The 15,648-nt window shown below is 41.8% G+C and overlaps 1 protein-coding gene across 1 annotated transcript in view; it reads right to left on the bottom strand.

The window, feature by feature from the left end:
- Window positions 1-14,673, bottom strand: part of LOC147693337 (transient receptor potential cation channel subfamily M member 2-like) — a 118,210-nt gene extending 103,537 nt beyond the window's left edge. Inside the window, exons 1-3 of the mRNA XM_086935939.1 lie at window positions 14,512-14,673; window positions 3,558-3,646; window positions 1,292-1,460 (exon numbers count right to left, since the gene is read on the bottom strand). Coding sequence (XP_086792065.1) covers window positions 1,292-1,460; window positions 3,558-3,646; window positions 14,512-14,673 — 420 coding nt within the window. The remainder of the gene's footprint in view (window positions 1-1,291; window positions 1,461-3,557; window positions 3,647-14,511) is intronic.
- Between the last annotated feature and the right edge of the window lie 975 nt (window positions 14,674-15,648).

A 15,648-nucleotide genomic window follows, 5' to 3' on the forward strand; every position in this document is an offset into this window, starting at 1 on the left:
CACATTTTTAACGCATCTTCTATGTAAATGTAAATGTAAAATGCATTTATATAGCGCATAAATCACCCGAAGGTCTCAGAGCGCTATGTGTACAGGAAGCCTTTGAAATTTGGTCAAGCTCTCTACCCATGGGTGTGGCCGCAAAATTGTTAACTAAACAAGCAAAGATCATTTCAGCTGAACACGATACAATAGCCCTGAAAAACCTCTCCCACAATTTTATGACTGCCGAACCTTACCTCACTATTTAATATCCCCCTTAAGCCAACAATGAAACGCCACTTAATGAGACTACGATTTGGAGTAATCCATCCAATCTGGTGCATTCTCAATGTACGGACGTGCCAAGATGCCCCGGAGGAGTGCATGAAGGGCGACTTCCTCAGCTGGATGTCCGCTTTGTGAAATTCATGACTGCAATAAAGTCTTTGGCAAACACTGTTTTTAATATCTTTTTTGTAAAAATTGCAATGATTTTAAGTAATTGTGCAATACAATCTATCTATCTATCTATCTATCTATCTATCTATCTATCTATCTATCTATCTATCTATCTATCTATCTATCTATCTGTGTCTGGTGAAAAAGCAGGGAGTGGTGCTAAGGCGGAGACTCCTAAAGAAGTTTAAATGCTTATAATGGTAGCAAGATCACGTACTAATGTTTGAGCCTTCCATATTGTGTTATTTGACCTCACATGGATGGACAGAGTGCACTGAGGAGAGGGGTAATATCTATTACTACTTGGACTTAACTGGGTTTTACAGCTTACTTGGCAGTGAGCTGCTATGAAGTCAGGGCATAAAGGTCCTGCTTCTGATCTTGACTCCCAACACCAGAGGGCATATATCTACAGGGTTTAGTTTCCAACTTCTCTTACTTTCTTCTAGGGAAGAGTGGTGTTATCGGAATACAAGTTCTATCTATTTTCTTGGGAATGCTTACAGGACCAATATCACAACTGTGAAATCTGATGCCATTGGTACACTACCCACTCTGACAATCCCTTGTACTGTCCCAGTGTGCAGCTGACACCAATGGACAAACCCACAGGTGTCTCTGCTGAAAATGTGTTGTCAGATGGATCCATGGAGTCTTCCTCCCACAGCCTTCGCTTACCTTCACTACGCTCTTCCCAAGGCCAGCGGTGCACTGCCCAGTCTGACATTCCCATGTCTTGTACCATTGTGCAGCTCACACAAATAGACAAAACCAGAAGTTCCTCTTCTCACCTACATTACAATAGATGAAAGTGTCGCCATGGAGCATTCTGACCACACCCTTCGCTTACCTTCATCTCGCTCTTCCCAAGACCAGTGAAGGTGAGGTCTCCATGGGCATCTGTTGGCACCTCCTTGGTGTGCTTCTCTGGATTCCATTCCAAATCATCCTCTGAAAGAAGCTCCTCGTGAACCTCTGGATGCTCTTCTCGTCTGTAACCGCAGCCGCAGACTTCCTTTCTACACAAGAAGACACGGTTTAAAGCAGGAACAATGAACCATGCGGAAGTTTCAAAGCAAAGAAATGGGTAGAATGTGAAGAACATGAGTGAACCTGCATTATTACTCCAACCAAACAATCTTCATCGTTCCCTCAATTAGCTACATGTTTTACTCACAGTGTGACAAGCCAATATCTCATCTCCAAATTTAAGATTACAAAGTGACAAATTAATTCACAGTCTCTGTCTTTCAGCATACTCATGGGTCATGTTTGTCAAGACAACTCTACTTCATTGCAGCTTTCATGAATGTTCCCTGGTCCTTTTGCCACATATGTTATGCAGATTTGTAAGGTGCACTATCAGGGTATCTTGGTGCTTCGTCAATGTAGAACATGCATTCCTGTGTAAGAGATTTAGGTTGTCCTTTACGGTTTGACAGGCTGAACCCCCTTGTGAAACTGTGGGGTGCCAACTCTAAACTCATGTTGTGCCCGCTTGATTCTGAGGTGGTCAAAGCACAAGGTTACAGGAAGAACAGTCATAGGTGGCTTCACCCCTGGAAACCTCTGATCTTATAGCCATTCCACAACAGAGTCATAAAGGTGGTCACAGTGTTGATCGTCCACCTTATTTAGGGTGCAAAGGTCACTAGATTTGCCTATCCAGGATGGTAAGGCTTGGCAGTCCCAGCAAGGGAAGTTCATCAAAGCTCCCTTGTGAAGGGAGAAAAGTGTCCTGTGCATTAGGGCCTCTGATTTTGGTTTTTCAAGAACAAATTCCAATCTTTCAAGGTTATTTAAAAATATATATTTCAAACATGACACCCACTCAAGAAACTTTTCAGCCTTTAGAGCACCTGCTTCTGCCACGGCTGCTCTGAAGGCTTAGGGATTCCCAGCAGACGGGAGGCTCTTCACAAGAGGAGTGAGGGCCATAGAATCCACTGACCTGATAGGCCCTCAAAAGACCTGTAGGGTACACTGGGACTGCCGTGTACCTTAAGCAGTTCTTTACCCACCATTATGATTGCTATAAAATTCCCAACATTACTCTTAAACTTCTTGATATGTCTGAAATGGTGGGTTTGCCTATGAAAGGTCTTCCAGTCTAGATGAGTCAGAGGCGATGCTCCACAGGGCACACACTTTTAATCTTATATATAACTACATGTAGCTGCGCTGCCCTAGCAAAAGGAAGGATGGGGTGGTATTTGTGGCCCAATTACTTCAAGTTAGAAATATCTTTGCCAAATCAACAAAACCCCCAAAATGATGGAGTTAAAACTATCAGGTAAGTAAAATAAATACATACAATTAAAGAAAGAAGTAGATAAATGGTGTTAAGGGAAAGAAGAAAGGTGAAAGGGGAACAGGCATAAATAAAAGAGGGATGGGGTATGGAGGGCTCTCCCGCATAAATCACAAATTCATAAACATAGAGGATTATAAACGTGGGGGTTAAGGGACCCTCCCCCATTATATAATAGGAAACCCTTTAAATACAGGGATACATGAAAGAAGCACTGTCACAATCAACAGGTCTGGCATTGCTATGCTAATGCAGGCAAACTGAATTAGTGTATTTCTGTGTCTACAAATGTTACATAGTAAAGCCGGACCTGTTGACTTTGTCAATGCTTGTTTTGTTTTAAGCAGCTGTATTATGCGCCCTTATGAACGTGTGTTCAAATGCATATGTACAATTTATGTGTGAACATTATGTGGGGGAGAGAAATTCTCCTCAGGGTGAATTACTAACAATAGGTTTGTTGCAGTTGTGCTGTTAAGACAGACCTAAAAAAGTGCACATAAAGTAGAAAAATAAATGCTTTAAAATGGCTTCATCCAGCCCCCTACGTGCAAAAACAAAATTAACATCATATGGAGATAATTGATTTGATTTGATGTTTTTACTAAAAGAGAAACTAATAAATCGTGACCTAAGACTAATTACCTCTCCCAATTTCCCAAGATTAACTTCAAAGTAATTCATGAGGGGAGCATAAACACATGACATCAACTGAACGGCATCACCCACAATTCAGCATGAGGTGTGGTCTGAAAGATAAAAGGGGGGGGGTGTATGGCACTGTATGATGTTGTACAATTCCTACCCGGCGTCAGAAGGCTTCGCACTTCGTACGAAATATACACATTCCTTTTTCTTTATATTTTCTGAGAACCATGAGTTTAGGGCTTTAATCTGAAAAAAGAAGAAGAGAAAGTTATGTTTTATGCACATTTTGCATGTCTTTGATCGCCAGCTCAAGCCTTGAAGTAAGTCTAGGAGTATTAACCCCATCCCTGTGGATACACCACAAGCTGAAGGGCCAAATAAAGAGTCCCTTAAAAAAGTTGTGGGGAAGTTCAGGTTGACATTGCTATAATAATGGGTACACAACAAAACTTAAAACACGCATTGGCAAAGCCGTAAGCCGAAATGTAATCCTTTCTGATATTCCTAAACGAAGCACAGTTGCCCAGTTGTCTCCAATAAATAATGTCACAAACAAGAGATCTAAAAAACAAACATCTCAAGACAGATCTTTGTCTCCCATATCCATGGAGTTTTTTCTAGAGCAAATTAAGCTGTGTCCTCTTTCATGGAGAAAACAAATAAGAGGTAGCAAGGACTGGAGGATAAAAGGGTTTTCATGGATAATAGAGTAACTGAGGCAGGTCAGAGAATTAGTGACTTGCATGATGCGTTTACAAAAATAGAAGACCTGAAGCTGCATCTCACAAAAGAAATGCTAAAGACCTACAAAATAGGAATCAAACGTATAAACTTCGAATGTATGGTCTTCCAGAAGATATTGAAAGCAAAGATCATTTCTCTTTCTTTAAATGTTTAATTTCCAATTTGACTTGCCAAAGCAAAAATCTCTGAATATACAAAGAGCCTTTAATTTCAGCCCAAAGTTAACTAAAAGGCCCAAAGGAAAATTACACAAAATGATGTGAAATGCAAATTCATGTTTTTATCTCTCTATTTTATTGCAAAATGCTCCTGTATGTCAATTCTGTTCACAATAATGCACTTTCAGCTAAATATATAGTATAAGAAACACAATTGCTTTGAAAAGCAGCTGTTCATATTTTGGCTATTCATGTTGTTCCTGCGCTCCAATGCTATAATTTTATGGAAGAGTCATAGCTCTTGTTTTTTTTTGCCCAGGTTACAAACCAGCCAGGCAGTGCTGGCTTATCCAGCTGTGGACAAACTTGGAGTTCATGCACTGTGATGAGGCATTAGAGTCCTGGAATATGATACTCGCAAGCCCATTGTTTTTGCTGTATTCCGGTTTTTAATTTCAATGTGGCGCAGGCGCTGGACCTTTTTAAATCTGTTTTCACAGTCTTAAATGCACACACTGTTCCCATCTGTTAATAGATCTATGTACATTTTTTAATTATTCTAACATCTCAATATCCAAATCTGATGATGAAATAAGTTTTTATTCTCTTCATTTGTATGTGCAACTTTTTATCCTTGAGGTGGCCCTTCTTTTAATGGGAAAGATTTATGAGAGTTGGTTGGTTTTGTGACATGATTTACCCGGATCCACCATTTTACGACCTCTGCAATGAACTTTAACGCTGTTAAAACGCCAAATATTTGTGTAGCCACCAATGATTGCTCTCATTTTATATGGATTAATGTGTAAGAAATGTTCTTGTACGCACTTTTATGCTCCTAGTTGACCGAAATAAAGTTATTTGGAATGGAATGGCTATAATTTTGCAGTGGAAGGAAGATTAATTAAGCAACATCTCGTAATTTCAGGAAGTCTGCATAAAAAGTATTAGGTAAAATTCCCAACATTACACAAATTAGACTAGAGTCATTAAATTTCACCCAGGTATAGCTAGGTTATAAGCTACTCTTCGTGCAAGTTATAACCAAGACAACTTCAAATATAAGAAAAGAGTTTTTAAATCTGAGATCAGTGCTTCAATTTCTAAGTGTGGCTCGGTCTAATTCTTCACTATCATTTTACAGTTACATACAAAGATAAGATGGTTAGATATGATGACTCATTCAAACTGAGTGAATTTTTGGATGATTGCCTGTGAGAGGAGATTCAAACACCAAAGTCTTAATCTTCAATTATGCTCATGTTAAGATTACTATCTTCTCATGTTATGAAAGTACTGAATAGGATAGATTATTGTAACATGTTATCCTCTCCTTCTTCTCACAGGTTCATGTTTCTTAAACTGTCCTGCTTTTTTTGAACTTGCTTCTATGTTATCGGTGTCTTGTTTATCCAATGTGAAGATGAATCATATTTGTAGTTTTCCCAGTTCCACTAAAGTTTGCCCACATAGGCGTTTTTGTAGACATTTTTGTTATGTAGTGTCACATTTTCTGACTCTCTTCTCTCCTCTTTGTTTAACTTTTTCCCGCTACTCAAGGTATCCATTTCTCCACTTATGTTTCCTATTATTTCAACATATATCACATGCAAATACATTGCTACTTTTTGTTTCTGTGGATATTTGATGTCGATATAAATCTATCTATCTTCGCATCCAAGCTCATAATGTTCAGATATGAGGCAACTCAGTAAAACCAAATAAAAAAGACAGAGAGTACTTTCAGATTTGTCTAGACTTAGGATGAACATTTTTTAGTTACATGAGAGACATACTTTCGGCAAAATTGGAACCATTTTAATTTCGGATCATATCCCAGTTATCATTGGCCTTAATTTAAGTCCATATGGAAAGGATAGAGGCAGATGGGGATTCAATAGTTCATTAATGATGAGCCTATTACTTATGTCTAGATTTCAAGACTCTGCTAATGATTTATTTGCAATTAAAGAGACATTTCTGATCAAACCATCTAAGACTTTTTAAAGCAGCATGTGGTTTTATTACTAAACATATTTCGGATAAAAAAAGGAGAATGTGTTTAGATAAAATTATAACTCATAACACATTAACATATCTCCTAAAAGCTATACTGCAGAGGTCAGAATAAATCTGGAAAACTGTTAGAAAATTGGTTAAAAGTTATATATGAGTGAACTTCCCAGACAACACACAATCAGAAAATAACATAGTTGATTATTTAGCTTTGATTAAACAGCCCCAGTTACATGATACAGATTTTCAACTGCATGGAAGGATAATCAATACAAGAGATAATTCATTTATTGATTTACTAAAAAAAAAGGGGAAAGCCCCAGGACCAAAAGGATTTTCATTTGAACTTTTTTTTCAATGTACTAACACTTTATTTTCTATATTAGTTTAAATATTGAATTTGCTTCTTCTCCTTTGGGCCAGGGATCTTTGGGGAAAGTAATGATATCGCTTACTCCCAAAAAGAATCATGATCTTCAGTTTTGTAAGACTTATAGACCAACATCTTTAGTAAATATTGATTATAAAATGTTTGAAAAAATTGTGCCACTACATCTTGATCCTAGCCTACCAAAACTGATTGGGTATGAACAGTATGGTTTTGTGAAGGACATTCTTTCATCATTTGTATTTATGGTAGCTTTAGAACCCTTTCTTTCCAGAATTAGATGATATTCATATATTCACTTTTAAATATAGTGAAAATCAACTAAACATGCTGATGATATTCTTTTATACAACTCTAACTATAATGTCTTTATACATGCATTCTGGAAGGAGTCAGGAGATTCTATAATTTTTCTGGTTATAAATTATATTCAGATAAATCGGAAATCTTACCACTTAACACACTTTGTTTAAAAAAATAATTTATGTCTTCGGACCTTTACTGGAAATCAATCAAAATAGATTATTTAGGGATGTGATTCACTAACTTAATAAGATAAACAGTCAAATAACATTAGATGATGTCATAAAGAAATGTAATTCCTCTATCCTCAGATGGAACCCATTGTTTTTTTCTTGGTGGGAGAGATTAAGCATGTGTAAAATGATAATAGCCCCTGCTATGTTATACATTGAATCATGAGTTCAACGCTAATCCACATTTCTTATTTAAAATAGATAGAAAATGCTTTGTAAGCGCATTCTAAATCAAGATGAAACTAACAAAGTGGTGATGTGATTTTCTCAAGGTTTCAATTATAGCATGAAGTTGTTTGTTTTACACAGTTAGCACACTGGTTACCAAATGAGAAAAATCACTGGAACCCTTTATGGGTTCATATTGAAAGTCCTTCAATATCTCCATTTTTTGTTACACAAATGTTGTGATTCGCTAATGATCTGCCTACTTATCAATTCCTATTTTTGCATGTGTATGTAAACCTTTAAGACCATTTTTATACTATAACAATCTAGAAAAAGGTAATGTTTTTACTTATTTATCTGGTAAAACCAAAATATTACTGTTACGAGTAAGACTATTTTTTGGAGCTCTTGGAAGGGCAAAGGCATAATCGCGTTCTTTCAATAAATGTCATATGATGTTCTACTTTATTTTACAGAAATGCTAAAATCATTTCAAAAAATTATTAGACATGATAGTATTTGGCTCTCTTTATACTTTAACTTGAAATTAAGTTAATTATTTAGGAAACATGACATTTATTATCGTCACACTCAAAATCAAGATTTAGGACAACAGAATAAACTCAGAGATTACACTGAATTGGGAAAGTGATCTTCAGGTTTGTTAGCTTCTTTGTATCTTGGAATGAAATATGGATGAAATTACATAAGTCATCTTGTGCAGCAGATATTAGACAAATATTATTTTTTCTCTATTACCATTTATTAATACAACTTCTTTCTGAATGAATAAAGCTAGTTGTTGGTTATGTAATTCCATAAACAATGATTTGAAATCCATAATATTTAGTTTTCCTAATATACATAAATTCTGAACAGTAATCTGGAATCAAATACTTGTAATATTCAATGTCAATATCCCACTTACATTTACCCACATTTTTTCTTGGTAGCTTGCTTAATGATTGGGTTCATTCACAGAGCTTATGTAACACCTCTGTCATAAGCTTTAAAATATGAAGTACAATGGAAAATATTTCTTAACGATTCCAGTTAAACCTCTAAATGGGATTATCAGTTTTATAAAGAAGTAGCTAATTGTTTGTTTTATTAGAATGGTATAAATATTTTGAGTCATTATTAACATATTTTTGAATTTTTGAGTGCTCATTTTCTTTGTGCCTTTATTTCAAGAAAATGTATTGCTCATATGTTACAGAAGACTAAAACCCTTAATCTTTCTCGAAGTCATCAGGCCTCTTCCATGGCTAGTAGGAATTAATCCCCATTACCTTTAGATCACTGGTTGCCACTGTATGTGCATTTCTTTGATGTTGAGAATTGTGAATTTTCTGCAAAACAGATAGAATCTATATAACCTGAATTACACACTGCAAGCAAAATGAGGTGTCATTCTTCACAGCACAAATATATATGTAAGTGCAGAGCCCAATCTTGAGATACATTTAAGCATTTATTTTACGATTGTACCGGCTGCATGCTCATCCCCTGACGCGTTTCGTCTCCTTCAAGGCTTGTTCACAGGTGAGTATCATTCCAAGCTGTTTAAATTTCAAATGGCCTTGTGACACAGTATTCTCATACCTCAAGTCCCAAGGTGCACCATGATTGTACATTAAATGTTCGTACTGCAGTTTAATATTATCTTGCTGCGTAGCGTCCATCCCTTCAGAAATTATGTTTAAATATAATCTGCTTCCTTGAGATAATGTGACCACGTTTAAGTCATCATTGTAGCAGCAAAGAAGAAATAAAATATGCCTACATCTGAAAATTGTCTGAGAGAGAGAGAATATCTCTCTCATCTCCATTTCTAACCATCACTACCATCTGATGTGAGGCATAATGTCATGTCCCCACATTTAATCACACCAGGCAAGTTCCATTCTGGGGGCCTCCGACCCTGCAGGGTTGCTGCTGTTTCAATGGTAATGGACAACCCATCAATTCAAACCCCCCAAACACATTTGCTTGGGTAATTTGGGTGAAGATATTTACACGGCAGGCCCAGCCGTGAGAGTTCGCACCGCCCTGGCGCAGCTGGTTCCAGAAACAGTGAAACAAGATTACAGCTCTGGGGCCCACTAGAGGGCTATGAATAGTCCTTATGTACTGTTCTGGTGATATTAAATGCTTTATACATACCTGCCCCCTAAGTTAAGCCTGATTGCTCATTGTCAAGCTACCATGGGTTGAGCAAGGATTAATTTATTGAGACTTGACTGGGCCTTGTTAGTAATTGTGGTACTAACATTATCTGGAGGTGAATACCCCCACCTACTAATAATCTACTTTCCTACAATGAGGAAGGGCTCTCTCCGCAGTGCAAAATGCTTTGCAATTTCTACGCTGTAGAGAACTATGCCCAGCGAAAACAAAAACAAGACATGTCACCTGACATTACCTGTAGTCTGTTTGGCAACCTGCACCTAGCACAGCCTTTGAGGTGTATTACTCGGTTTGCTATCAAATAGGAAATTAAAGTTAAAAAAATAAGTTCTGGTAGAGGAGTACATATCCGCTTGTATTTTGATTTTTGCGAATAGAGTCCAACATGTACATGGTCAGTGAAAGATGTATTTGTGGCTATTACCAACAAAAAGAAAATGACAGGGACACAGTACATCCTGTACCACATACCAGATCAATCACCATCTGCAAACAGAACCTACTTCCACCTGGAGAACAAAAATGACAGCAACACCGCCACCCTGCTGGACAACCTCGCCAACCTCGGACTCAAGCAACTGGTGAACACCCCCACCCACTACGCCGGCCACACGCTTGACCCAATCTTCTCCTCCAGCAAGCACATCTCCTTACAGCCATTCCACCGGACTACACTGGACAGATCACAGCTGCGTCCACTTCACCTTCAGGAGAACCACGACCCACCACCACCCGCAACAGGTTCCCCGCAGAAGATGGAGTAAGATCGTCGCCGACCAGCTCACCACCTCCCTCAGCCAGAACCCTCCCACCAACACGACGGACCCCAACGAAGCAACCTCACACAGTGGCTCACCAACTGCGCCAATGACCTCGCACCACTGAAGAACCCTCCTAGCAGACCCGGCAGCAAGAAAGCCTTGTGATTCACCAACGACCTCAAAAACTCCAAGAAAACATGCCGCACCCTCGAGAAAGCCTGGCGCCATGACCGGACAACAGAAAACATGACAGCCCTCAAGAAGGCCACCCGCAAACACCACCAGCTGATCCGTACCACCAAAAGGACTACATTAAAAGAACAACTGGTCAACAACACCCACAACAGCAAGGAACTCTTTAGCATTGTTAAAGAGCTCTCCAACCCCAGCGCATGCCACAACGACATCACACCCTCGCAAGACCTCTGCGACTCACTCGCCTCGTTCTTTCACCGCAAGATCGCAGACTGTAAGGGTCGGGTGGGGGCGACAGGGGGAGGAGACACCAAGTCAGAGCCTTTTAGTAACGATTTCAAAGATGGTTTTATTTTTATGTAAGCCTTTCTTCTCCTGCTCGTTATTCTTTCTCGGGCAAACACAGCTGGGTCCGTCTTGGTGTTCCTTGGGGACTCCAAATTGTATCCAGCAGGGCGAGCTGGTAAAGGCACTTTGTCAGTGACCGGCACCACAAAAGAAGAAACAAAGAAAGTGGTTAGGGGGGCGTCCGGTTGAACAACTATAAGGGCTGGAAGTGAGGGAAACCAAGTGCACAAGTGAGAGTGCTATATACAGAGTAGTGGAACGTGCTCCAGTGCTCGTGGCAGGGATCGGTCGTAGATTGTACAGAGGTTTTTACAAATATACAGCCAGACTATTGCTCGGTAGGTTGGAAGCGCCATCCCAGCCAACCCGCTACTGAGCCCCGTACCTTGTTAAGCCCGGTCAGCACCGAAGACACCACCCGCATGATGAACACCATCCACTCCGGCTCCCCAACCGACCCCTGTCCACACCACATCTTCAACAAAGCAGACTCCATCATCGCACCCCATCTCCGGGACATCATTAACTGTTCCTTTGCATCCACCACTTTTCCCGGAGAGCTGGAAACATGGCGAGCTCAGCGCCCTCCTGAAGAAACCCACCGCGGACCCCACAGACCTCAAGAACTTCCGCCCGATCTCGCTCCTCCCTTTTCCTGTGAAAGTCATCGAGAAGACCGTCAACAAACAACTCTCCACCTTCCTCGAGACGAACGGATCCCTCAACCCCTCGCAGTTCGGTTTCCGTGCAAACCACAGCACCGAGACCGCCCTCATCGCAGCCACCGACGACATCAGGTCCCTGCTCGAGAAAGGGGAAACAGCTGCCCTCATCCTCCTAGACCTCTCTGCAGCCTTCGTCACCGTATGCCACCGCACCCTGATACAGCGCCTCAGCAACACCGGAATCCAAGGAGTGGATCATTTCGTTCCTCACCAGAAGAACCCAGAGAGTCCGCCTCCCCCCGTTCTGATCAGCGGCCACCGAAGTCATCTGCGGCGTTTCGCAAGGATCCTCACTCAGCCCCACCCTCTTCAACGTCTACATGAGCCCCCTTGCAGCCATCGCACGCAAACACAACCTCAACATCATCTCCTATGCTGACGACACCCAGCGGATACTCTCCCTCACCAACGACCCCACCACCGCCAGAGCCAGCCTCCAGGAAGGAATGAAAGACGTCGCGGAATGGATGAGGCTTAGCCGTCTGAAACTGAACTCAGACAAGACGGAAGTCCTCATCCTGGGACCTTCCCCCTCTGCCTGGGATGACCCCTGGTGGCCTCCGGCCCTGGGCTCCGCCCCCAAGCCAACGGACCATGCACGCAACCTGGGCTTCATCCTGGACTCCTCCCTCACGTTGACCAAACAAGTCAACGCCGTCTCGTCATCCTGTTTCAACACCCTGCACATGCTCCGAAAGATCTTCTGATGTATCCCCAGCAAAACCAGGAAAACGGTCACCCAGGCCCTCGTCACCAGCCGACTGGACTACGGAAACACCCTCTATGCGGGAACCACAGCCAAACTCCAGAAAAGGCTCCAGCGCATACAGAACGCTTCTGCATGACTCATCCTGGACATCCCCCGTCCCGGCCACATCGCTGCCCATCTGAGAGACCTGCACTGGCACCCCGTCAGGAAGAGGATCACGTTCAGACTCCTCACCCACGCACACAAGGCTCTCCACGACATGGGCCCCAAATACCTCAACAGCCGCCTCACATTCTACACACCCACCCGCCAGCTCTGATCATCCAGCCTCGCCCTCGCCACCGTCCCACGAATCTGCAGAACCACCGCCGGAGGAAGATCCTTCTCCTACCTGGCGGCCAAGACATGGAACTCCCTCCCCACCCACCTTCGGCTGACCCAGGACCATCTCTCCTTCAGGAAACAACTCAAGACCTGGCTGTTCAAGCAGTAGTGCCGCCCCCTCCTCCCAGCGCCTTGAGCCCCTAACGGGTGAGTAGCGTGCTTTACAAATTTACTGATTGATTTATTGATTGATGGTCATCAAGTGGCTCAAATAGAGAATGCAATCAATACAAATTCATACTAGAAACTGTGAGAGATATTCAAACTAAGTTAGTCCTAGCAAACAATTTATTAAGAAGGCAAACCGCCTAATCTAAAAGAGCGAGAGGGGCAAAGGACTAGTGACAATGTATCTAGTTGTACTTGCCCTGCTCTTGAGTGATCGGCATGTTTCGTTCAGGGCACTTCCTCAGGATCAAAATAACGCTATCTACCCTGAAAGGCTAAGTGAATTCTACATACCACGTTCTCTGGTTGATAACCTATAAAGGTAGAAGAGGGGGGTGGGAGGGAAACATGTTGAAAATACATGGTCTATGCACTCATACAGTATCGCATCAAGTCGTTGTCTATTTTCCAGAAGCGCGAAAGGTGCTAGCGGACAAATTATAAACACACAATGTTAATCACTGAATCTTACAGTGCAGGACAGTGAACTAGTAATGGTTACTACTCTTGTGTGCTCACATGTGCTCAGAATACTTAAAATACTTTAAAAATTCTGAAAAGATTCGATGGCAGGCAAATCACATGGAGTCGGGAAAATGGTGGAACTCACCTACACTGTTGTCAAATAACTACTTGCTACAGTAGCCGGGGGTTCGAAAAACACACCGATTGGGTCCTATGAGAAAAATAAAAGTATAAAAAAGTATGAGAAATTGCAAGACACTCAATGAGGGGGGTTTATGCCAGTTGCCCAGGAGGCTGCTAGACCACTAAAGGAGTGGTGGGTCAGGAGTACCGGTCATACGACGGTGACCTGACCCTCGTGGACAACCTCACTTCGTGTGTACAGTGGGGCATGAGGACGCACACCCGTGCCGCAGGAGCGTCAAATGGGGTAACGGTGGAATCAATGCACCCTAGGCGCGTCAAGTGACCCGGGCGAGCGACTGCTTGATCACTGATTCACTTCATTTTACAGTATCCCTCCATTTTAGATCCTGGATCACAGAGTAACTTCGTACTCTTGTTGGTACACAGCCTTGTTGGGGTATGTACGCTGGCCCTTGGTAACCTTGCCCCTCAGTTCCTCCTTTTGCCTGATATAGGTACTATTATAACACAAACAAAACTCACAATATAGCAAAAACAAGGTTCAAATGCCCATTGCTGAGATGTGTAGCTATGAACTTAAAAATACCTTAAACAAATCATGTACTCAAAGTTTAAATTATTTATTAAAAACCTTATACATATAAAAATATACTCTGTTTGTTTCTGAAAGTCTTCAAATGGTGCAAGTTCATATATTTATCATTACACATCAAAAACAATACTTGTGTGAGTAGCTTATATATTCACTTCAAAAAGCAAAAACAGATAACAAATACAAATATACAAATTGATCACTTTAAAACCAAAGGGTTGTCACTTTAAAACAAAAAATTGACAATTTTTATTTTAAAGTAACAACTCTTTGGTTTCAACCTGAAAAGGGATTCTTGTTTTTGTGCTTCACAGCCCCGTCCCTTTTCTAAGTATTAGGGTACCTCCCTTTCCTGTTGGATTTGAATGTGCTGTTGCATCCACCCCAGGCCTCGCTCAGCCCTCCAGAACCACTTACCCTCTCACTGTCCATGTCTATAAACTGGGTCTCTTTAGTCTTCTTCAGCCTCTGCTTCACCTTGGGCGGAAGCACCAGGCCAAGTTGCGGCTGACTCTTCTGTTCCACGATGTCTCCATTTGGCCCATTCATTGTCTCATTCTCAACATCCTGGGAACCCATGGTCAGTGAGGCCACCCTTCATGTCAGATTAAATCCGTGAAGAAGCCCCTTCAGTGGCAGCTGCATAACAAGACATTACGTCGGCTCATCCTGTATTCAGAAGAGATGGTGTTTTAAATAAATTATGGACTTGATATATGAACCTCCAATAAACATATTTTTAAATAATTTTTATAATCAGCATCAAGGTGGCACTAATATCTGTATATTGATGCCTGCTGGGATTAAGAACTACTGTGCACTCCCTCTAATTTCACCAATTTTGATTACAGTTTGCACCAGATGAAACCCACTGGATGGCACATTAGCCATCTCCCAGACATACACTGGCCTTGCACCAGACAGAGCCAACTGGATTGCACATTAGCCACTTCTCAGAGATACACTGGCCTTGCACCAGACGGAGCTCACTGGATGGCACATTAGCCACCTCCCAGACATACACTGGCCTTGCACCAGATGGATCACACTGGATGACACAATAGCCACCTCCCAGACATACACTGGCTTTGCACCAGACGGAGCCCACTGGATGGCACATTAGCCAGCTCCCAGACATACACTCGCCGTGCACCAGATGGATCACACTGGATGGTACATTAGCCCCTTCCCAGTGATACACAGGCCTTGAACCAGATGGAGCCCACTGTATGGCACATTAGCCACCTCCCAGACATACACTGGCCTTGCACCAGACGGAGCACACTGAACTGCACAATAGCCATCTCCCAGACATACACTGGCCTTGCACCAGATGGATCCCACTGGATGGCACATTAGCCACCTCCCAGTCATACACAGGCCTTGCACCAGATGGATCACACTGGATGGCACATTAGCCACCTCCCAGTCATACACAGGCCTTGCACCAGATGGATCTAACCCGATGGCCCATTAGCCACCTCCCAGACATCCACAGGGCGAGCAGCGAGATATCTATTCTGATAGTCCGCGAAATTAACTTAGCTCTTCTAC

Source organism: Lissotriton vulgaris, chromosome 8, assembly GCF_964263255.1.
Source record: "Lissotriton vulgaris chromosome 8, aLisVul1.2, whole genome shotgun sequence".
In the NCBI taxonomy this organism is placed as follows: domain Eukaryota; kingdom Metazoa; phylum Chordata; class Amphibia; order Caudata; family Salamandridae; genus Lissotriton; species Lissotriton vulgaris.